This window comes from Trachurus japonicus, chromosome 10 (assembly GCF_045865225.1).
Source record: "Trachurus japonicus isolate A0001 chromosome 10, Traja_1.0".
NCBI lineage: Eukaryota > Metazoa > Chordata > Actinopteri > Carangiformes > Carangidae > Trachurus > Trachurus japonicus.
Window position 1 is genome coordinate 20,693,363 of NC_140916.1, and position 22,986 is coordinate 20,716,348.

At 40.4% G+C, this 22,986-nt stretch overlaps 2 protein-coding genes across 2 annotated transcripts; both read left to right on the forward strand.

The window, feature by feature from the left end:
- The first annotated feature begins 1,813 nt into the window (after positions 1 to 1,813).
- On the forward strand, positions 1,814 to 9,493 carry simc1 (SUMO interacting motifs containing 1). The gene is made up of 10 exons (XM_085789962.1): positions 1,814 to 2,361; positions 3,410 to 4,525; positions 5,656 to 5,903; positions 6,054 to 6,123; positions 6,303 to 6,463; positions 7,284 to 7,367; positions 7,590 to 7,721; positions 8,025 to 8,181; positions 8,467 to 8,551; positions 9,249 to 9,493. The coding sequence occupies exons 1-10, from the start codon at positions 2,221 to 2,223 to the stop codon at positions 9,458 to 9,460; spliced, it is 2,406 nt and encodes an 801-aa protein (XP_085646088.1). The 5' UTR covers positions 1,814 to 2,220; the 3' UTR covers positions 9,461 to 9,493.
- Positions 9,494 to 9,982: 489 nt separating this feature from the next.
- LOC146979934 (CCR4-NOT transcription complex subunit 6) lies at positions 9,983 to 22,574 on the forward strand. Its single transcript, XM_085789978.1, has 12 exons — positions 9,983 to 10,057; positions 11,171 to 11,292; positions 11,770 to 11,956; positions 12,639 to 12,724; positions 12,823 to 12,927; positions 13,093 to 13,161; positions 13,640 to 13,797; positions 14,515 to 14,669; positions 15,838 to 15,992; positions 16,218 to 16,451; positions 17,095 to 17,297; positions 17,523 to 22,574. Exons 2-12 carry the CDS (start codon positions 11,181 to 11,183, stop codon positions 17,736 to 17,738), a joined length of 1,680 nt encoding a protein of 559 aa, XP_085646104.1. The 5' UTR covers positions 9,983 to 10,057; positions 11,171 to 11,180; the 3' UTR covers positions 17,739 to 22,574.
- Positions 22,575 to 22,986: the final 412 nt, after the last annotated feature.

Consider the following 22,986-nt stretch of genomic DNA (forward strand, 5'->3'; position numbering starts at 1 on the left):
TCTGTGGTTAATAGCTACTTTCATCCAATTACATGAAAATTCAGTGTAGAAATGCACATTTCTTTGAAAAACAAGGACAAGCAATAGAATAGCCTAATATTTTTCTTGTTTCCTGTTTTATACCCTGACCATGACACTTGCATTTCTGCAGTGATATTTCAATTCACAAAATGATACATTACAAATAAGGCTGTAAGCCAACAACAGTTCACTGCGAACTGTTTCTGCTGCTTAAATAACGTGCTTATCACAATAACAGTGTCCTTATCAACTCAACACACTAGCATATGTATGGATGTCACAGCATGTCACAGCTCTCCATCAAAAGGATGCAGCTTTTAGTGATGGCATGTACCACAAAAACACTCTTTCGTCTGGGCTTATTACAGGAAATGAAGCTGTAGCACTGGGTTCAATGTGTCATTTGTAAATGGCTTCAAAAATACAGAAATACATTACATCTTTTTTCCGGCAGCCTGCTCAGCCCTGACACTTTGGGTTCATATCACTGTAGCACAACAGTTTGTATGACGTGTTTCGTGTCCACTAGGCTCACAGAGTGTCAGAAATAGGTCCCCAGGGAACAGAGAAGTTATAGGAGGATGGAGTAAACATTAGTGCTGCAGGGTTGATGTGTCTAACGTCATATCACCCCAGAGACACAGACAGACTGCTTTTTGCAAAGATACCTCTTTGCATGTGCATGTGCTCCGTTAAGTTTACGTAAGATTGAGAAGCCAATAAGGCCAGATACTAATTTCTGTTCACAGCTCAGTTTGGGGGTAAATTATCACAAAGAAGACACATATGCGTACTTTGTACACACAGAAGTTAAGCCGCCCTGTGAAAATAGACATATTTGTCAAATATTTGAAATCTTTTGCACAACATGAGTGCACTCCAGTGGTGAGGAGTGAGACTACATATTGTCACAGATAACATACATTTTGAGAAGAAGTTTTGCTGATTATATTTTTACATTATTTTAGAGCAGTCAGTTAGATCATTAGCATCACAAAAAACTGAAGCAGCAGTGCTTTACTTACTGTGATGTATTAATACTGTAGGTCTTGTGTGAGTGAGCATAACATAGAATTATCCTAAATCGCGTTGTTAATGTTACTCATTGTGACAGTGAGAAAAGATGAAGCAAAAACAACATTTGAAAATAATTAGTAAGTTATGTCTATTAAAAAACTGAGTCAGCTTCCACCTCATCTGCTTGTTGATAAATAGGTCCTTAAGGGCTACCCATTGAAAAACAGTAAATTATTGCCCCACTTCAAATATAGGGTAAGAGCAGGGGAGGAATTTGTTTGTTTTTTCTCTGAAGTTTAGTTATGTTGTCACCCAACATTAGGTTGTAGCAAAAAAACAAACAAACAAGGTTGCCCACTGTTGAGGGAGAAAATGCAACAAATGCCAGCTTTGGCTTCGTATAGCCTACAATAACTGCTGATGATTATTCCTAAGGATAAGATTCACAAGGATTGTCCATAGTGATATTGTGGCTGTGTGAGCCACACATGTCCATAGCTTTTAAATAAGGTGTGGATTGTGCACTCTGTGGTTAGGATAAAAGAGATATAAGGGCAAATCTGCATGTAGTTGGAATATCAGCAATCTAAGGCTAAATTTAGTTTAAAAACGGGGTTGATTCACTGCTCCCCAACACAGAGAGCCGTTTTCTGTTTTATTTATTTCTGAGAGCCTTGGTTTTCTCACTTTTTCCGGGTCAGATTACAAGTTAGCACTCCAGTACACTGGGCGGCGCTCTTGGCACGTGTACAGCCGGTTATGATCAGCCATGCACAAAGATGTCAACAAAACCAGGAAGCGACCAACTGCAAAGTTGAAACAGGTGAACGATTGGCTTTTATTTTTCTGTTGCAGTCGATTTCTTTCCAAGGTGGATTGAATGAACAGCGGGTACTATGAACAGGTTTTAAAACTACCGCCAGCATCAGGCGCATATGGCAGACGACCTCAACAAGGAAACACTGCACTTTGTGGGCTTGCATATCAGATCTCACTGGAGCTGGATCTTGTGCTCTGTGTGAAACATGATGAGGAACTACTACACACTAACGCGAGACCGTCTTTCTCCAGGACTATGGCGACTATCGTGGGCCTAGCTGCTTTAGGTTGTGCTTCTGTGAGCGGGCTGGCGTTACCTCACAGTTGCTGCTGAGCTCTCAGGCTGAATGACTGAGAGGAGACATGGAGGAAGTGATCTCCCTCAGCTCGGAGGAGGACTCTGATGTGGAAGTCATCGGCTCCTTCTCCACCAAGCCCGAGCTGCTGCCCCTCTCGGCCGTGAGGGTCGAGGTCGACCCCGTAGACGTCAAAGTACCACAGCAGGTGAACTAATTTCTAAGTAACCGTTACCATAGAAACAGGCGCGGATAACGTTAGAACAGGAAGAGCTGTCTTGTTGATATCACCCTTATCAGGCTGCTCATCAGGTAAACCACAGAAACTGACAGTTACTGGTGAGGAAAAGCAAGAAGTTCTGGGTTAAATAATAACATGTTACTCATACTTAGATTTTAAATTTATATACATTTAATTTGGCATCGTATGTGTGTTCAGAGTAACGTTAGTGTTATCTTAAAATGAAATCTCTTTATGCAAGCTGTAGGCTCTTATGCTGCAAACATGTCTTATGTGGCTAGGATAAATCAATGTGTTTTCAATAACATGCCTGCTGTGATATATTGAATATCTAAATAACTTAGTGTTTGTGGCTATAATGGGAAATTATGTGTTGCCAACTTGGAGTTGATAAGTAGCCTAAAGGTTAATGTGGATAAGTTCCTGTGTCTATCATTCATCATTTACCATATTATTTATGTCCCAAATAATACCAGCGATGAGAGGGGTCTGGTGGGTTGTCAAGCACTAGTGATTCCAACTGAGCTGTAACAAATGAAGTAACACTGGACTTTGCAATGACCCCATGGTGATATTGATATACCATGTAATAGATTAAGTTCAATTGTACAGACAGAGGTAGAAAACTTAAAATTGATCTATTTTCACCTACAATCAATGCTGAAATTGAGGTTTTATTCACTTGTGAATCTATACTTAAACTAAACTTAAAAGACCTTTATTGTCCTTACGGACATTTGTGCTGCACAGCAGCTCCACAATCCCCACATTGCCACTCAACACATGTCATACAAGACAAATCATACATTAAAAACATCATACATACAAATGAAGAAATACTATTAGCTTATGAATGTGAGAAGAAATGTGTTTATACTGTTTTGGACAAAGTTTCCCACTTGAATATATTTTTGAATAAAGCAAAGTAGAGTAGGCTCTTTTATTTATTTGTGTAAGTATGTGAGTAACCACAGCATTTTTTGACATCGTACTGTTTGTTTTCTCCCTTCTCTAGCCTTTTATTGACCTCACAGATCCCAGATGGACTCTTCCAGAGCTAAAATTGCGCAAAAGACAAAATCCCACCCCCTTGGCAGTTATAGATTTGACTGAAATCAAGATATCAAATGAGCCAAAACAGGAGGCAGTTCATTCGCCAGCAGGTGACAGTAAAATAAAAAAGGAAGGTTCAAATACCGGTAATGATCGAATATCAAGAAAAGAAGATCCTAACTCAATGATGAGTTCTTCTACAGGCTCATCAGTTCTTGTTCCACAGCAGGACTGTGGTAATGTTGGATGTGTGAATCCTCAAACACAACCAAAAAAGGAGAACTATGAATTACATCCCAACCATCACACACCAGCTGTAAAACTGAGACGGCTGTCTTTTCTTGAGACACATGTGAATGAACTGAAAATGTCAAACCGCTCTGTGCATTTGACAAAAGAGTCTATACAAATGTCACTGTGCCTTGGTCAGCTGGACGTAAACAGATATGCACCAGAATGTATTACCAGTTTGAGGACAACTACAGAATCAGATGGGTCTGTCATGAAAACTTCATTGGACAATTCTCCTCCTAAGTTGGCTGACTCGCTTATCAGACAGGAACAAGAGGGTAACAGTAATGGCTTCACAAGTGCACAGTTAAATGACCTCCATGATCACCCATCCCCTCCCTCCCCTACTACCACACTGAAGTCTTCTGAGATACTTGACTCTCTATCCCACAGTGGTACTGCATCTCATGATTCGAACTGCCAAGTTGACATAGCACCTTCCTCTGAACATAAACCAGCTGAGAACATGACTGAATTGCACTCAGACACGGCTAGGGTTGAAAGTGCCCCAAACAGCCCAGATGTGTGCTCTAGCATCCCCAGTGAACCTGCTGTGTCGGTGTCTAAAACCTTGGGCGTGGACGAAGGATCTGGTGATGGAACATATAGAGGGGATGCAGGAATGGATAGTCCACTATCTGTCCTCTGGCAAGAGGGGAGTGATGGAGAAGAAGTGAACGAAGAGAGCAGATTTGATATGGACTTCAGAGCAGCTAGTCGAGAAGACAGACGTTATGTGTGCCCTGTCATGCTCAGGAAAATATTGTCTGGGCCAGGTCAAGCCTTGGTAAGAGACAATTCTCATTGTTTTTATATGTATATGTTTCTGTTGTCTCCTTTAGGGGTGTAACGGTATGTATTCGTCCCGTGCCGTGCCGTCACGGTACGGGGGTCACGGTTCGGTGCACACAGTCACACGACGAATACGTCTGAATGAATATTAAAAAAAAAAAAAGTCGAGTCCTCACTCGAATCCAGGTGGCGGTAATGAGCCTCGAAGCTGCCTGCAGCCGTCATAGCAGACGAAGAAGAGAAGTGATGAGAGAGTGAAGTTAGAGGAGGAGAGCTGTCTGCTTCATTCATGTCACTGTGGCTTCTCAATGAAACAAACGGCGGCGGCGGCGGCTCGCGCGACTGGTCCACCGGACAAAGTCCGTCGGCGATGTTTCACGGATGCGCGGTGAGTCGCTAGAAACGTATCAAACACGTAGCGCATGTTCACCCCGATATGTCAATCACTGGTGCAAGGAAAAAGACAAGTTGTGTGCAACAACTTATCCCGCAGCTTTTAAGCCTCTTGACATGAACACAGACAGGTGAGGAGAAAAGGAGACCGCACACTATATATAATCAGACACATTTTGTCTGATGAAGGGCTGATGCCTGAAACGTGTGAGTGACATTAAACTGTCACGGGAGCTTTTAACTAGTGTGCGGTCTCCTTTTTTCCTTACCTGTGTCTTTCTTGGTGGTCCAGCACCTAGTCTTCAGTTTTTTGGGGGATGTGCGTGTAGCTGCCTAATATGTTTTATGAACACAGGCAGGACCAGAAACATCACCAAAGTAACTGCTAGTCTAATTTAACTGTGTAAACCAACATTGATGTCAGTTTATTGTTTTGTTTTTTTAATAATAATAATAATTTAATAATTCGAATAATAGTTGCCAGTTGTCAAGTGCACGTTTTTTTCCCTCTAGAATTAATGAATGGCATTATAACACTCCTAATGCACTTGTTTTATTTTGTATTCTTTTTTCTTTTTACTTCTATAACACAAGACAGATTTTAGTTTTACATTCAATTAGTGTCTGTTGTACCGAAACCGTACCGAACCGTGACTTTTGTGTACCGTTACACCCCTAATGTATATGTTTCTGTTGTCTCCTTACATCTTCTCTCCCCCCCCCCCCCCCAAGATTGATGTCGAAGATGAAGGCTTTGGAACTCCAGAGGTGTTATGCCGACAAAGCCTAAGTCTGGTTTACAGTACGATTGATGAGAACTATCCAGAGGGAACTTTACAGCTCTTGTCTGACCTACTGCAGCCTGGTTACTACCCCCCCAGAGATATCACTACCCATCTAGTCCACAATATTCTGTTGGACCCTCAGTGTCCGCATCACCTGTGTGTACAGGCCTTTCATCTGCTGATGAGGACACAGAGGTGAGGGAATAAAAGGAATCAGAGTTGATTATAATCTATTATTTGTAACCTTTCTTATATAAATATATAATCTGCCCTTTATAGCTTCTTTTCCATCCTCTGCCGATTACATGTTTGAATTCAGGGATTAAAGTTTCTCTCTGTTGGCAGACACCACATGGTTGATAAAAGCACAGTACCATGGGACTGGGAGTTGTTGACCTCAGTCATGGCCAATCAGGTAGGCAGTAAAACAAATAAATACACACACACACAAACAGTAGAATGAAACATATGCTTAAAAGATGTAAACTCTCAGAAGCTGAATAACTGTTGGAGTAGATGATCAAATTTCATATTTATGGCTGAAGGTCTTGTTTGTGATTTCAATAAACTAACATCATATGTGTCCCTCCTTAGGACTGTACAAAGAGATGTCGATGTGAGGTTGTGCGCATGCTCCTAGAGTACATTGCGCAGACATTGGAGGATGACTTCCATGCGAAGCATTCTGCTTCTGCCCTCCACCACTCAATTGCCAAAGCCACTTTGTCATGCGATCAGCAGTTTCCTCGAGTCAGGTGAGTTTGCTAACCAGGGGAGAACACTGGAGTTGACCAAAGCTTTTTAGTTATATTGCACATTACCATGGTAGAATGCAGTCACTTGCCATTACATTATGCACACTTAGGGAATATTTTAGTATATTTTATATTTTTTTATATAATGAGAGTGGAAAACGTTTTTGAAATACATCTGAGCAAGTTTACTTATTGGGATCATATCAAAACATGTAATCTGACATGAATGATTGTTATTCATACAAACAGTTTTTAACACAGTAACCTACAATTTACTTTATTTTTGCCAGTGCAATGACATAATTTCTACTTCCTACTTTTTTTTTTATCATGTTTTCAAAAAACACACCTTCCAAAAGCAAGTGGAACAAACTCTGAGCCCGACCCCAAACTATGTGTTGATGAACTCTGAGATGAGAAAACTGTGAGTTTTCAGTTACAGATCAGCTGATTTTATCTGTCCTGAGTTCAATCAACTCTGAGTCAAGCACATGCATGTGGAATATAAAAAGTCATTATCAATGAGCTCTTATTTCTTCACTAAATCCACTGTCTGGAATACCCCCCAGGTTTGTGAGACTGGTTAGTATCAGATTGCAAGTTGTGCTGAAGCTAAATAACTTGCTCAAACATCCCAAAATTGTAACGCTTTATAATAAAGGCCACAGAAGGATGTATGCAATTGTGATATTAGAAGTCACCCTTTGTCAGAGTGATCACTTTATACTACGTGCCTAACAAATAGTACAGATTTTTATGAATACTTTCTCACTCGTGAAATTAATGCTGGTGATGTTTTGTGTTTTGGTTTGTTTTCCAGGGACATCATCAAGTGGCTTTTTTCTTCCATTATAAAATCAACAGATCAGACAGAAACAGCCAGGGAGAGAGATGAACAAATCAGGTCAGTGATTCCAAGAGTCTGAGACCACGTTGAAATTATTTTATATTTTAACATAAATTTGAAAATAATCAGAGAGTTTGAAATAATGAAAAAAGTATTACATTTGAAACACATACAAAATATGTATTTTAATTTTGTATGATTATGGGTTGTTGTTTTTTTTTTTACTGTATGTCGTTTTTACATACAAGTAGCCTGTTTTGTACCCTTTCTCTCATACAGGATAGTGTCCATCTTCCAGAGGATGCTGTCTCTGGCCCTGGAGGTAGACCGCTCTCCAGCTCTCACCTCTGTCAAGCTGTCCCAGGAGCTCTTCCATATGGTCATCAGCGATGTGCATTTGCGAGCACACAGGTGAGGAGGAGAGATGAGAAAGCAAGTTTTTTGTAGTCACTGTTGAAGTTGAAGTATGAGGGGGAGATGTACTTTCTTTTATACACTTGGCAGACTAACCTCTTTTGACAGTTTAAGTATCTCTTACCTCTTACCTTAAATGTATCTAGTCATTCTGCATTGTATAAACACAAATGTATTAAATAAGTAACTTAATACATTCTTTTAATTGTAAACTATACAACCATGAACTATTTTAATTATTCCAATAGCAAAATGTGCCTCTTGCTCCCAGCTACATTCACTAATCTCTTTCTGACTCAGGATGTTGTTGCTGGAAAGCCTGCAGAGCAAGCTGCTGAGATGTAAGCTGTTGGAACATCTGCTGGACTATGCATGCCCACTGAAAATCTCTCTGCCCATGTCGCTTAGTTTGCTGCTTCACTTTATGAAGAACTGCACTCTGGCTCCAGACCCTACGGTGAATATTAGTTAAATTTTCCATATCTGATTTTCATCTTTTACCTTGTCGGCCAACCCTTGTATAACTGACATATAGTGGTTAAATAGATTTTGGCAGTGTGAAAATATGTGTGAATTTAATTTTAATGAGGGGGTGTAAGTTCATTTCACCATCCAATTAAGAATTTAGGATAGCTCTATGATTACCATATTCCTTGACAAAAGACTGCAAAAACTAAAAAATCAAAAGTCAGCCACAACAAGCAACTGTTAAATAAAATTGATCCATGACTGTATTATCCAGGATGGCGGTGAGAAATGGCAGCGGTGGGAAGAGTTGGTTCATCTTCTCTGGATGTTGCTGCTCAGCTACAACAAAGCAATGGAAGGTGAGATTCTGGTAAACCATGTGTGATTCCCAATTTCTTTGAAAATCTTCAATGCATTAATCAGTGGTCTCATAAATCCTCTCGATGTAAGGTAGTTTGGTTTAAAATGATGAAATAAATGATACAAAAGATTTTGACTACTTGTTACCCATCAAAGTTGGGATTTCTGATCATAATCAAAAAGCAATATATTTACCATATTTGGATAAGCTTATCGATGTCCTGCTGCCAGGAGGAAGCCAGAGCTTGGAGCTTGTGGGAAACCTCAGATTCCAGTGAATGTGCAATATGTGGTGTAATGCCACATGGAAAGTCTGATCCTGATCACCCAGTCAAATATCTTTCTCTGTACTCTATTTGCCATTTCCCTGAGCTCATGGGTGTATTTTAGCAAAGCATTTTCTTTATTGCTTTACATCCATCCCATTTGTGTTATGCAAAACATGGCAGTGGCAGATATACAACATTATACATTTATGTTCTTGGTCAAGCTGATTGTCAGTTCAAAGATATCTGTATTCCTATGACATATAATATAAATGCTGATTGAAAGATGTGTTATCACTGTCATCAATTCCTCCAAAGTTTAAGTTGTATTCACTTTTCGATACCCAGTCTACCATGTCCCAGATCATGTTAAGTACATTAATTTGACTTGACTCTGTTTCTACTCGTAACTTATTTCATCTGTCCCCAGGCTATCTGTGCAGCTCAGGGACTGAACAAAGAAGCAGAGTTGCCATGCTGGTCTACAAGCCCGATGATAAGGTATCCAAGGACGCAATACGTGAAGCTGGGGAGGCCTTCCTGTCAAGATCCAAGGCTGACCTTGGCCAAGAATTACCGCTCCATGTGGAAGAGTCCCTCACTTATCTGCAGGATCACCTCCTAGATGTCTGTCAGTGCTGAAAATAAAAGCCATTTGCTGTGCCTCTTTTAATGGGACAAGTATAAATCACTTAATTAATTTAATATTTATATTTTTGTACTGGATCCCTTGCACAATTTTTGTATTTTAGATAAAGGCAGTGTTTCGGTTTGTTGTCAAGAGAAAATAAATAAAATAAGCATTATTTTTCTTAATTACATTAATTTTGATATTGTTGGTACAAAGACATACATGAATCTGTCATTAAACATCATTGTCATTGGATGTCCATGCAGATTAAACCATTACATCACTACTTTGCACGGGCTATGGCTATTAATAAACTGTTGATTCTGAAACTACCGTACATCAATTCTACATAAACCACAGCAAATTGAACTGTGGCGTCTTTATCATCAATCTCTTGGTCCAGCTCTCAGCTATCAAGGATTGTATTTACTGAGGTTCAACAGCTGGTTGGACCGTCTACACGCTAACCAATAGGATCAAGCGCTGTTATCGGCAGAGAAAAAAAATCCTTACAGTCGCCATGATACAGCAGCGGAAACGGGGTGAGAAGTAGCTAGAAAACAAAAGAGAACACGCAGTCGTCCTCGCGATTTGGTATGCTCTTGCAGGTAAAAGCCCCATCCTTGCTTTAAGAACTGAACTGGTTTCACTAATTTCCCCGGAATCTTATTTAGATGTCAAAAACGCCGTGGCTATTTTTTATTTTTTAAAGAGGGGCTTATTTAAATAGGAAGTCGGATCAATTTCGAGTAATTGGTATCTGTTAGGTTTTAGCCAAGCCAGCTAACTCGAGCTAAGCTAAATAGCTCGCAGTTGCTCGCAGACACCCAGCATTGTGTGCAGCTTTGTGGGCTCGTTTACTCTTGTTTATCTCGACGATAATGATTCTTGCTGTTGGATGCTAACTAGCGGTGGCTAACTAATGCGCCGTGTCGAGGCCTAGTGTTAACGCGAGAGCCAGTGCCTCGCTATTATGTAAACAACAAATGAACTGAATCTTTTAATATAATTTTAAATCCACTTTCCCCTGACCCACTTCGATTGGGTGTAAAAGTCAGTTAATTGGTCGATTTATCTCACTTGACTTGTCCGTTTCCACCTTGCTAGTTGGTTAGCAAGCGAGCTAGCGTTAGCCATTTAGCGTTTGTTATGTATACTTTGGTAGCTACCTATGTAGGTCCAGCTAGGCTAATCGGCTAACCTTAGCTAGCTGTTTGTCAATTTCTTTTTTCTTCTTTAGAAATTTAGTTTCATGCTCAGTTGTTTTGGAAATGAAATTGAAGTTTCACACAGTTGTTAACAACCGAGAATACGATGGTTAACATGACAAACGTTGCTCTACGTTGCAGTGTAATGTTGTTTATTATGTAACTTCAATTAAATCACGGTCTTTACTGGGTGCCGTTTAAATGTGTACTAATTATACAACATGTTAAAGTACACACAGCGATGTAAATGACCGTGTCCGTGACCAGTCTACTCATATTTAAACAAACGAACAAACAAAAAGAGGTTAAGTTGCATTGGTTTCCATGTCTACATGTGGTAGCATATTGAAATGCTCAATGCAAATGTGGCCCCCTGAAGACTACCGCTACTAACGTTACTGTAGTCGTTATTTCAAACGACAGACAAAATTACTATATCGATGATGGTGTATCAGGACACATTTTAACTACTATGTTGTCGATTGACATTTAAAACCCATTTTATTATCGCAGTGTTATAGGAATGCCCAAGGAAAAATATGACCCGCCGGATCCCAGGCGGATGTACACAATTATGTCAAGCGAGGAGGCAGCCAACGGGAAGAAGTCATACTGGGCTGAGCTGGAAATCAGCGGTGAGTATTGTCTGGGACTTTCTACTTGTCTAGGTAAAGTAACTGTATTGATTTTGCAGTGGTCACACACATTATATGACATTGGGAAAGAGATTAATCACATTGGACACATTAACCTGACTTTAAATGTCATCTTTCTATGTATATCTACTGGCATTATACCAAGATGTGGGTCTGCCACTGTACTACTGCATACATCAGATATATACTATGTAACATAATAATGTATAGCTATTTTAAGGACAGCTGTGTTTTGCCTGTCTACAGCCTCAGATTTCATGTTTTGGTAATAGTTCCAAACCTAAAGATAATCAATTTATTATCATCAGGGCAACCATTAAATAACCATATTTGTAACAGAATACAAGCTGCAACCTGTGAGCTTTGGGTATTGTATCTCAAATATGACACGTGTTGATTGACTTATGGTGACCTATGTTGTGTGTTTGTGTGTCCTTTTTCCCACTGTTGCTGTAGGCCGAGTAAGGAGTCTCAGCACAGCCCTGTGGTCTCTCACCCACCTCACTGCCCTGCACCTCAGTGACAACTCTTTGTCACGCATCCCGCCAGACATTGCCAAATTACACAACCTGGTGTACCTGGATCTCTCATCCAATAAGATCAGGAGCCTGCCGGCAGAGCTCGGCAACATGGTGTCTCTCAGGTGAGTGATTTCAGGCAAGGCATTTATGCCCTGATGCAGGAACGGTGTGAAAGCAGCTGTCAAGATATTGAAGAAAAATAACAGAATCAACTGAAAACTTGAAAAATCTATGTCTTTTTATTGGAATATTTAATTTTAATATCCACAATAACAATCAGTCAGAAGTTGGGAAGTGTACTAGGGCCCGCTGACAAAATTGGCCGATTATAGCCCTTTGAGAATAATCGTTAACCGGTCAAATGTTGGCCGATAGCTGCTTTAGGTAACACTTATATTGTCACTAATTTAAAATAAAAAAATGATGTCCTTGTGCTGTTATTTATCCAGTGCAGTGCTGGCCTCAAGAACATAGTGAAAAGTAACAGGTGCATTTCAAATGATGTTAAAATTGCTCATATGCTGCTTGCCACACACAACAGTTTTTGACAATAATAGTATTTGAAAGTAGCAAAATGTTCTGAAAAATGTAACAATTTAATCAGCAGATATATCAGATACCAGAATTTTTAATTCCCTAACATTGACATTGGCCCCAAAAAATCCATATCGGTCGGGCCCTAAAGTGCACCATAGACATTCTTTATCACCAATGTGGTAAATAATGTTTTTGAAATGTAACAAAGGTGGTTATTTCTCAGGAGGGCTGGTTTCCAATGATTAAATTCCCCTATGTCCTTCACAGGGAACTGCTTTTAAATAACAACCAGTTGCGGGTTCTGCCATTTGAATTGGGGAAACTGTTTCAGTTACAAACACTGGGGTTGAAAGGTGAGTGGCTTATCACTGGTTTTTGTAGCCATTCTAGCCTTGAAATCCCATTATTCTCATAGAGATGATTCAGCCTGGTTTGCTTTTCCCTTTACCAGGAAACCCACTTGCACAAGAAATCATGAGCCTCTACCAGGAACCTGATGGCACGCGAAGACTGCTCAACTACTTGTTAGACAATCTGGCAGGGGCTATCAAACGCAGTGAGTCCCTTACCTGTCTAGCAGTTTTGAGGCTGGCACAAGGAGATCATACAGTCACCAGTTTTTTTTATTATATATATTGTATTATTATTTATAGACATCATTGTTTGAACATCTGAGTTAATCTTGTCACCGGTATGAATCCCTTTGTTTCTCTCTGTTCAGTACCAACAGAGCAGCCCCCAGCCCGGTCATGGATCTCACTCCAAGAACCAGACCGAACACGGGCTTCAGGTAAGAACAACACACACAAATGTTTTTCTTTACAACACACAGCTGCTCCTTATTTATTGATCCAACTCGAATCCATAAAAACTGACTGCCACATTTATCTGGTGGTGGTGTGGGAAAATAATCAACCTGAATAGACTAAAAATGTTGCTTGCATCAATGTCCACATTAAGATTCAGTACATCCTGACATGTGCATGGAATCTCTATCAAAATCAATCAATCTCTAACTAAAACTTTACAAAATAGAATTTAGTTATTCCCATGGATGGGTTTGTTTTGGTTGACGCTAATGGGGGTGTCCGCAGCTATCAATTTTGTGCTATGGACTGTTTACAATTGTTTGTCAAATTGATCTTTTATTATGAAAAATGTTGTATATGATTGAGGTTTTCCATGTGCATACAAGCAAAGCAAAGAAACCAAAAACCATCACCTTCAATGTTTCTGAGACCTGCTGTTTTGTCTGTTTCTCCCCTCAGCACTGTTCTCTGTGATGTGCTATAATGTGCTGTGTGATAAGTATGCCACACGACAGCTATATGGTTACTGTCCCTCTTGGGCTCTAAACTGGGAATACAGGAAGAAATCCATCATGCAGGAAATCCTGGGCTGCAACGCAGACATCATCAGTTTGCAGGTGAGAGATAGACGTCATAACATGAAATTAGCTTGCACATATTGAAGGAAAAGGTTTTTTTTGCTTGTTTGTTTTTTATATCTGGGCAGATCCATCAAGATCTTAAGAAAATTGGGCTTTAAAGTTGTGGCTTGACATTTTTGGCCACATATCAAATCAATACGATTAAAGCAACATCTGTAGATTGTTATGCAATTAAATAACCCTGCAATAAATGCTCCCTTTTGTGAAGCGTCATGTTTAATGTTTACACACAGTCGTCACTGAACATTGTGTGGCCATATACTAATTTTCCAGGAGCAGGTCAGAATGTTTGCAACTACCAATAAGTTATTGGGGTGCTAGCTCCATAATTACTTTCTGAAGTGTGGTGATATGAGATGAATTTCTAAAAATCCTTGAGTAATTATTTTTTATTCTGTTAATATATTCAAAAGTGAAATGTCTAATATTTTATTGTTCACATGTCCATATCACAGGGAGCAGGGTTAAAGTCTAGAAATGATCTCTTGTTCACAGTCACTTGTTTCTTTTCATTAGTACATACATTTTCCCAGCTTTTCTATCTGTGTAATTTTAGTTATTTTTCTAACACTGTGCTATCTCCTGCTTTTCACTCTTGTATTTAAGAGTTTATGGTAGAATTATACTATTTGTAACATTTACATGATCTCTTTCATGTGGCCCAACCTGACACATGTTCTCTGTTGATTGCAGGAAGTTGAGACGGAGCAGTACTACAATTTCTTCTTGCCTGAGCTGAAGGAACAGGGATATGATGGGTTCTTCAGTCCAAAGTCACGAGCTAGGACTATGTCAGAGTCCGACCGTAAACATGTAGACGGATGTGCAATTTTCTATAAGACAGAGAAGTATGTACTTACAGTTTTATAGTTGTTATCGTATGGTGTGTATCTATTGTTGACTAGCCTTCATAGGACATAAGATAATTTACCATCTTCTCAAAAGTTAAACATACATTTTAAGTTTTATTCTTAATGAAGAACAAGAACCAAATCATTAGCACCTAATATTATTGCCTGAGTGATTATTACAGTTTTTATTATTGTGCATTGTTATCCATTAAACAGTGCCACGTTGTAAGCCTTTCACTCTAGGTCATATCTGTTAGCTGGGCGGAGTTACAGCCACTGACCTACCTAACCAGTTTGATTACCCTGTAAATTTAAAGGCCTGTGAAGTTCGTAGTCTTTAGACAGCGTTAACATTACTTGCATTCACCTTGAAAAGGATCTTTGTCAAGCCCCTATCACTGTTTACTCCTTACACTTGAATACAGTTTCAGGAAGTATGAAACCACAAGGTGTCTTCATTCATAGCCGAACACAAAAGACAGACCTTGAAAAGGATACTTCAGCTTTACAGTGATAGCAGTCATCAAGGTTGATAATGTTTGTACCATACCTCTGCACGGTCATATGTGGCCTCATGCTTGAGTCTGCTAGATACTGTTAAAATCTCATACCCATAAAACCACAGTGATGGTGGAAGATCATTCATGGATATGGAAACTTGTGCTTTAGTCTAGAAATTAAACTGTGGGATTTTGTTCTTATGATTTGGGTTATGATTTTATAATACATGGGAACCATGCAGATTTTACAGAGTGTGGAGAGTTTTCCAGTCTCCAGTAGCCTACTCCTCATCCATGCTCCAGGATTTATGCATTAACTGCTATTAGCGTAACACACTTCAATCCCTGACTGAACTATTGTTCAGTTTTATGGGTTATGTAGGCATCGATATGGCAAGAATACTACACAGGATAAACACAGTGTCTGGTGGTTCAGCTGCATCAGTTTTGCTTGCAGATGTTTTATTATTAAAAAACCCAATAAGTAAACATTGAGTGTGGGACACCACTACAATAATTTCATGTCTTAAGACTGCACCACTTCAGATCCTGGATTTTACTATTTAGTGTTTGAAAGTTAGAATCCAGCACTGTCTGTGTATTAGCTACATAAATGTTAAGAAGTCCTATTGAAACCTCTCTTCTTGCCTCCTGTTGATATCAAGGTTCAGTGCAGTGCAGAAGCACACAGTGGAGTTCAACCAGCTGGCCATGGCTAACTCCGAGGGCTCGGAGGCTATGCTGAACAGGGTGATGACCAAGGACAACATCGGGGTAGCTGTACTGCTTGAGGTCCGCAAAGAGATGATGGAGGTCTCCTGTGAGTAGACGACTGACTTGGATCTTTTGAAAATGATTGGGCTACCTAGTAATTTAAGATTTACTTTGTGTTTTTCTTTAAGATAAGCTAGTCAAGCTAATCCAGAATTGACATACATGTGGAACAGAAGTTACAGAACATGGCTTTGTAGGTGGTGTTGCAAGTAATTGGTAGTGTATTTATAGTATAGTATATTTATTGTATGTTTCTTTTTCCTCTTTTCAGCTGGAAAGTCACTCCATGGCATGGAGAAGCAGCTGCTCTTGGTAGCCAACGCCCACATGCACTGGGACCCAGAGTACTCTGACGTCAAGTTGGTCCAGACCATGATGTTCCTGTCGGAGGTGAAGAACATAGTGGACAAGGCCACACGCAGCCTCAAGTTGTCCTCTGTCTCTGGTGAGACCAATGCCATTCCACTGGTGCTGTGCGCTGACCTCAACTCCTTGCCCGACTCTGGTAAGTGAGGAAGACAAGTGGGAAGGGAGTTAATGCATTGAGTTGAAGATACTACAACAATACTATCATTTCAGCAACAGGTAATTATAACAGTGTTTCCGCTAGGATTTTTTAAAGGAATGGCAGCCCGCCGCTCCTAAATGAATGTAGAGGAAACACTGTATAAGGTTGTTGCTTTGTTTGCCTGTCTCTTCCTGAATGAGCAGATCTATGTCTCGTGTGGTTGCTCCGTCAATTTTAAAAAAGAAAAGAGGAAAACCAAAAACAAATCCTGTTGTATGCATATCCAAAGTTTGTTCATCTCGATCCTGGTGTGAGTGAAAGTCAAACTTATTAGAGAAAATTAATCATTTTTGGCTTCTTTGAAAAAACAACACAAACAATATGAAGATATCACCATGACTACAAAACTGTAGTGGACAGCTTTCACAATTTTCACATCATGTAAAAAGTCATGTGCAGACTGTTGATAAGTTATTATAAGTGTTTGTTGCTTGTAACCCAAAGTACCCACTATTGCTACCCTCAGTAGTACACTCAGTGGTGCCTATGGTAAAGGAGAAACAGACTTTTGGGACCTTGAAGTGTCACTTGACTTTTCTGGATTCTGATGAAGGCAACGTCTCCTCTCCCCTCTGTTCAGGCGTAGTGGAGTACCTGAGTACTGGCGGAGTGGACTGCACTCACAAGGACTTCAAGGAGCTTCGTTATAGCGACAGCCTGACCAAATTCAACTGCAACGGCAAGAACAGCACGTCCAACGGCAGGATCACCCACGGCTTCAAGCTGAAGAGCGCCTACGAGAACGGCCTGATGCCTTACACCAACTACACCTTCGACTTCAAGGTAATTTTAGATGATGGAACACAGGTTTGGACTTAATTGTAGTTGATTGTGTTTCGTGCATAGAACCAGAAAATAAAAACATAAGAAATGCCACAGTGAGATTAATTATTATTATATTATATTATATTATTATAATTATAAAGGGCAGTGTATCAAGGACATCCCAACGTTTTCTTGGAGATCTGACACCCTGTTTTTTTTCTTTCTCTCTCTCTCTGTCCTCAGGGTGTCATTGACTATATTTTCTACTCCAAGCCTCACCTGAACGTGCTGGGTATCTTGGGCCCCCTGGACCCCCACTGGCTTGTAGAGAACAATGTCAGCGGCTGCCCGCATCCCCACATCCCCTCCGACCACTTCTCCCTCTTTGCCCAGCTGGAGCTGCTCCTGCCCAATTTGCCCCCCCAGGTCAATGGGCTTCATCTGCCTGCACGCAGGTAGTGAGACCCTGCCACACCGCCAGGGGGAGCTGCAACCACAGCCTCCTCTCCCTTTCAACCTTCCTCCCTCCCACTACCAGCTCTTCCCTCCACCACACTGGAGGAGGAAGACAAAAAAAACACAACCTGTAAAATATTCGTACAGTGAGGTCTGGCCAACAGGGATTTCGTATAATGTTATAGATATTCTATATTTTTCTTTTTTTCTTTCTCTATTTTTCTTTTTTGTTCTTTTTTTAACCGCTCAATTCAGTCCTGTTCGTGCATCATATTTTGTGTTTCGAACTCCCTTTTCCTCCTCAGAATCCACCCACCCACTTTGCTTCTGTCATCCAAACTAGAGGGGATGGTAGCGCATTCAGCTTTGTCACACGGGGCACTGTTTGGTTTCGGAGAAAAGGGAAACGTAGAAGTGGCTGAGGGGATGACATCCACCTGAAAAGCTCCATAGCTGATGGTCTGCTTGTCTGTATGTCCTGTATAAATCTAAAACCAGCAAAGACAGCAGACTTGTCAGTCTCAGACCTCCATTCTTGGCTTGTGCTTGTTTTCCCCTGTACTCTGGGCAGCCAGCGTACTTTCTCAGTCTTTCTAGAATAGTGGGCACATCTGTCGACTCAGATGTGGTCGGGTTTTAGAGCAACTCTTAGCCGGTAGATGTGCGTCCCAGGAGAGGTGGATGTAGCGCAGCTCGTACGAGGTGAGATTTCCTGCTGTCATTCCGTGGTGCTGAGGCCTTTTGTGTGGTCACGGCCTCCCGTGGTGCTACAAGATAGTCTACACCTCTGACCCCCCCGGCCCTGGTGCATTAGCTACCAAACCCACAGATGCCTCGGGAAAACGTCTTGAGAACTACGTTTTGCTCGGCTACACATGGGCAACCTGTAGTGTTAATTGTCATGGAAGGATGTTGTGAGAAACTGAGAGCAGCTACCATCCTGTTAGCAGACTGTTTCACCCCAGCTTGTATAGTTGTTAGGCTAGTCTTGTGCTTAGGAGCTCGTGTGGCCCATGTATCACCTTTTTTGGGGCAAGGGGATTTAGGCTGATGGAAAAAGCGATGGGGGGGGGGGGGGGGGTATCACAAATCTTTCCTTATCTTGATTGCTTTTAGGCAGAGAGAGCGAGTAATGGTTGATACACAGGAGTAATACCAGCATTCCTCTCACTGTCTGGAGTTGCCAACCAACTCCACACATGCAAGCAAACACTGATATACACACAGATACGCATACAGGTAATTTGAAGGCAGATCTGTAGCACTGTCTCTGAGGCCAGTAGTGACTTTCCCCAGCCATAAATTCCATACACAAAAGCAGTGGTTTTTTCACAAGTGTTTGTACAGAATAGAAATCTAGACTCAGTCTTTACATGATTGTATATGAACCACAAAAGACCTGTTTTCTGGCGTTTTTTGTACTAAGAGTAAATTATGATCAGATTTGAAAAAAAAAGATTGTATTGTAAACTATGGCTAAATTTTTATCCAGTTAATGTTAAGATGAATTGATATTACCAGCTTGTACAAAAGACGTAAGAAGAGGTTGTTCAAGGCGTTCGCCGTCACTACTTTGCACTCCCTAGAGATTAACTGTAATTGATGTATCAGTATTGTTTTTATTCCTCCCCGTTTCTCTGCCGTTGATTTGATTTGCCGGCACATTGCTGCGATTGTAAATAGACACTGAGTAAACTCTGCCTGTTGCTTCTTGCCCATTAACAAAGCCATTGATCCACACTGCTGCCATCAGTTTAGACAAAAGGACATGCAAGAACGAGTCGCAGCCCACCAGTGACTCCGCATCTGTTCATTTATATATCTCACACCCACTCTCACCGGTGACATGTGGCTGATACAACCTATATAAATCCCACACATAACAACAAAACATCGTGCCTCACTGTAGCAGTTGTCGTCGTCTTGCACTATTTACATTTGGCGAACGCCTGAACAACCTTTTCTCCTTTTATTTTTAAATACTGTTGAGACATTTGTGACGATTTTATGTCCTTTTTTTGGGTTTTGTTAATGTTGATTTCCTTTTTTATGAGCTGTGACAATGTTATGATGATGTGTATATCCTTCCTATTCATTGAGCTCTCTAGTAATCAGGTATGCTTTCCCCACCGACCCTTTCCCCTCTACTTTAACAACATGAGTAGGATGTCTTATCTTCACTAAAAATCCACTCTCGGATTGTTTTGCTCCCTCTTCGTACCCCAGCACGGCTCCATGCTCAGACCCCTAAAGTACAAAGCCCTTAGCTCCTCTCCTGGCCATGAATTTTAAATCTCTGTATAAGCCTGTCCATCAACCTAATACTCCCCCTAACCCTCAACCGCCCAACCTCAGACTTTACCGACCCACTATATTACTCAAGCTGTGTCTTTTACACCCCCTTGCTCAACCACTTTGTATAGTTCTCTTACCCTCGTCACTGCAGCTATAGTGCCATCTGTGGACCCCCTACCTCTATATTGGAAAAGGTGGAAGGCTGCTTTTGGATGAACAAGGGATGAGGGGCAGCGAGCTGAGCTGTTTCTCTCGGAGGCCAGGCAAACACGTTGCTATGAATCAAATGTGTCACATCCCAGACCGACAAGAGAGACGTGTCAGTGGTGAGACGACGACTTCAACAGCCATGCTTTTACACACAGATACAACGGATGATGAGCACTTAGTAGATTCAGATGCAGCTCCCCTCACCCCCTGTCCCATCATATTAGTGAGTAAAGATCTTATTACTTTAATGTATATGTTGAAATGACATTTTTAAAAGAAAGAGGGAAGCAAGTAAATAGGAAATATAAATTTAGTCCTCAGATCAAGTTTTCTTGTCCCATTTGTTTGCCCCCTACATGTTTGTTTTTTAACTTTTTGTTTTGTTTTCCAATGGAAACCAATGTGTCCAGTTTGCTTTTTTTTTTCCTGAATGGCATTAGTATTGTAGTAGATTTAAAGGCTAGCTTTTTTTGTAAAGTGTGAATAAAAGATGTATCTCATGTTTCCTTTCTAAAAAGATATTGAATTGTGTTGTTGTGTAAATCATGAATTCTATGATGGTGTTATGTTTGCTACATTGTTTTTACTTTTACTCAATATTTCCCCCCGACCATTTACTCTTATCCCATCACAAACCAAATCCTCTGTAGAAATCATGAGACGTTGTCTTTGATGGGTTGATGTAGAGAAGTTGAATGTTCCTGATGATGCCTCGTAGAATGAAGGACTGACTGCTTATTGGAGGAAAAGTACCTGCGTCGTTGGTTGAGTTAAAACTTTCAGCACAGGGATACATTTTTTTCAGACGTCTTTCTTTTTCTTCTTTCTTTTACTTCAGCTTTATTTTGGATGTTGCATGGTACTAGCTGGAGAGTGCTAGTGCCTGTAGGTTAGGGCAGCAGAGCTGTCTGACTTGTGACTGCAGCTGAGTACTAGAGAACACTGTTCTGACTGGTGTAAAACGTGTTTGTAAGACTAAGCTAATGTTGTGCCGCTGGTCGCTAGACTGGTCCTGTGATGATTTTTTGAGTACTACTTGTCCATCTCACTCTGTTCTTGTGCATCACAGTGCTTAAATCTGTTACACTAGCTAGCTACTATAAGTAGTCACTGATTTGACTCTTTAAAAATATCTTTTTGGTTGTAAACTCCCCTCCTCCCCCTCCCCCTCCCCCTCTCCCTCCCTCCTCCTCTTCATCACTCTTGTTAAACCACAGATTATGGCTTCTGATTGAAAATCGGGCAAATCTCAGAGCTGCGTTCTGTCACTCTGTAAGCTTCAGCGAGTGATCACGTTGTTGGCTTTGTACTTTTTCACATGTTACGTTGTGTTTCATAGTTGGCTTGTTAGGCGTAGAGTGATTTTTCCCAGGCTGCATCTCTTTGTAATGGTGCACACCAAAGCTGCTTGTAGTTCAGTCCTCTGTTGTAGAGCGAATTCTTCCACCAACCAGTCGCATCATTTCCTCTTTTTTCCTTTCTTTTTATTAAAAAAAAATCCATATCATAGTTTTCATGAAATGTAGGGCTGTAAGGAAAGCAAGGTACTTTTGTCCTTTTCCTTGACATGAACATCCACACTCATACTTGTCACTGTGGTTGGAGTTTGGTTTCTCAACCCATCGGCTCAATTCAAATGCATTTGTTTTTGTTTCTTTCTTTCCAAAAACTTGGCAATAATACAGACACGGAAACATTCAGATACCTTCAGAATGGGTTTTTAAATATTTTATCTGGGAAATGTAGCTGTCATCTTTCAATCTGTTTTTGTTTTTCCAATAATTTTTTTGCGCTTTTTAACTCCATTTCACCCTCCGAGACCAATTTGTGATCTGAAAACCTGTATTAAGCTTTCTTTTTTTTTCCTTTTATCATCCATCTTGTATATTTGCTCATCTCCTCCTCCCTGCCAATCTAGTGGTAGTTGTTCAATGATCAGGATTGTCTATCTGTAGTCAGCTGAGTACATATATTGATCTGTGTCACTGTGTTTATGCACTGGACCAACTATTGTTTACCATTCATGGAATACCAGCAAAAAAAAAAAAACGAAAAAAAAAAGACGAAACACTTGCACAATGTTGTAGAATGTCCATTAACCCAGATGAGAAATCAAGGCAGCTGTTTTCAAATCAACACATACTGTTTTAAAAAGAAACTGAATGGTAAACAATGCTTTCTGTTGTACCCCTTAGCCGTCCTCTCAATTCTCTTTGGACTAGTTTTGTTCTTTTATTTTTTCCGTTTGACTACAGGTTCTGCTTGTTTCCTTTACACCTACCTATGTATTTTCCTACTTCTGGTTGAAAATAAATTCTATATTATCTGTTTCAAGCTGTGTCACCTCTTATTCTTTGCAATGGATATTGAAAATAAATTCTATATCTGTTCTTGTCTTGCCTCCTTTTGCTTCCTTGATTTTTATTTCTCGATTCCAGTCTTCCTCATACTCGATTTAACACTTGGCACAACTCATAGTAACTGTCGACAGTGTTTATATTTACATCTTACCTTCTCTACAGTCCAGTGACATTTACAGCCGTTTCTTTGGAGAAAGCAAGCAGATCACTGGCTTGCAGAGCTTACATGACTCCTCTCTCCCATTTTAAACAAGACCAGTCTTTCTTTTTCTCTCAGGGACATCGTTTGCTTGATGTTGAGACTGCAAGTGTGTCAAACAGCTGGCAGAGGCTGGATTATGAGGCCCAAGAGTATGCACTTTTTCAGATTTCGCAGCAGGTTCTTT

What these genes read in the sequence shown, in the direction of transcription:
- simc1 (XM_085789962.1), top strand. Translation starts at nt 2,221, where the DNA reads ATGGAGGAAGTGATCTCCCTCAGCTCGGAGGAGGACTCTGATGTGGAA. An exon ending in CTGCTGATGAGGACACAGAG is followed by an intron (nt 5,904 to 6,053) that starts GTGAGGGAATAA and finishes CTCTGTTGGCAG; the next exon opens with ACACCACATGGTTGATAAAA. An exon ending in CTCTGGCTCCAGACCCTACG is followed by an intron (nt 8,182 to 8,466) that starts GTGAATATTAGT and finishes TGTATTATCCAG; the next exon opens with GATGGCGGTGAGAAATGGCA.
- LOC146979934 (XM_085789978.1), top strand. Translation starts at nt 11,181, where the DNA reads ATGCCCAAGGAAAAATATGACCCGCCGGATCCCAGGCGGATGTACACA. An exon ending in GGCAGGGGCTATCAAACGCA is followed by an intron (nt 12,928 to 13,092) that starts GTGAGTCCCTTA and finishes CTCTCTGTTCAG; the next exon opens with TACCAACAGAGCAGCCCCCA. An exon ending in AGACCGAACACGGGCTTCAG is followed by an intron (nt 13,162 to 13,639) that starts GTAAGAACAACA and finishes TTCTCCCCTCAG; the next exon opens with CACTGTTCTCTGTGATGTGC.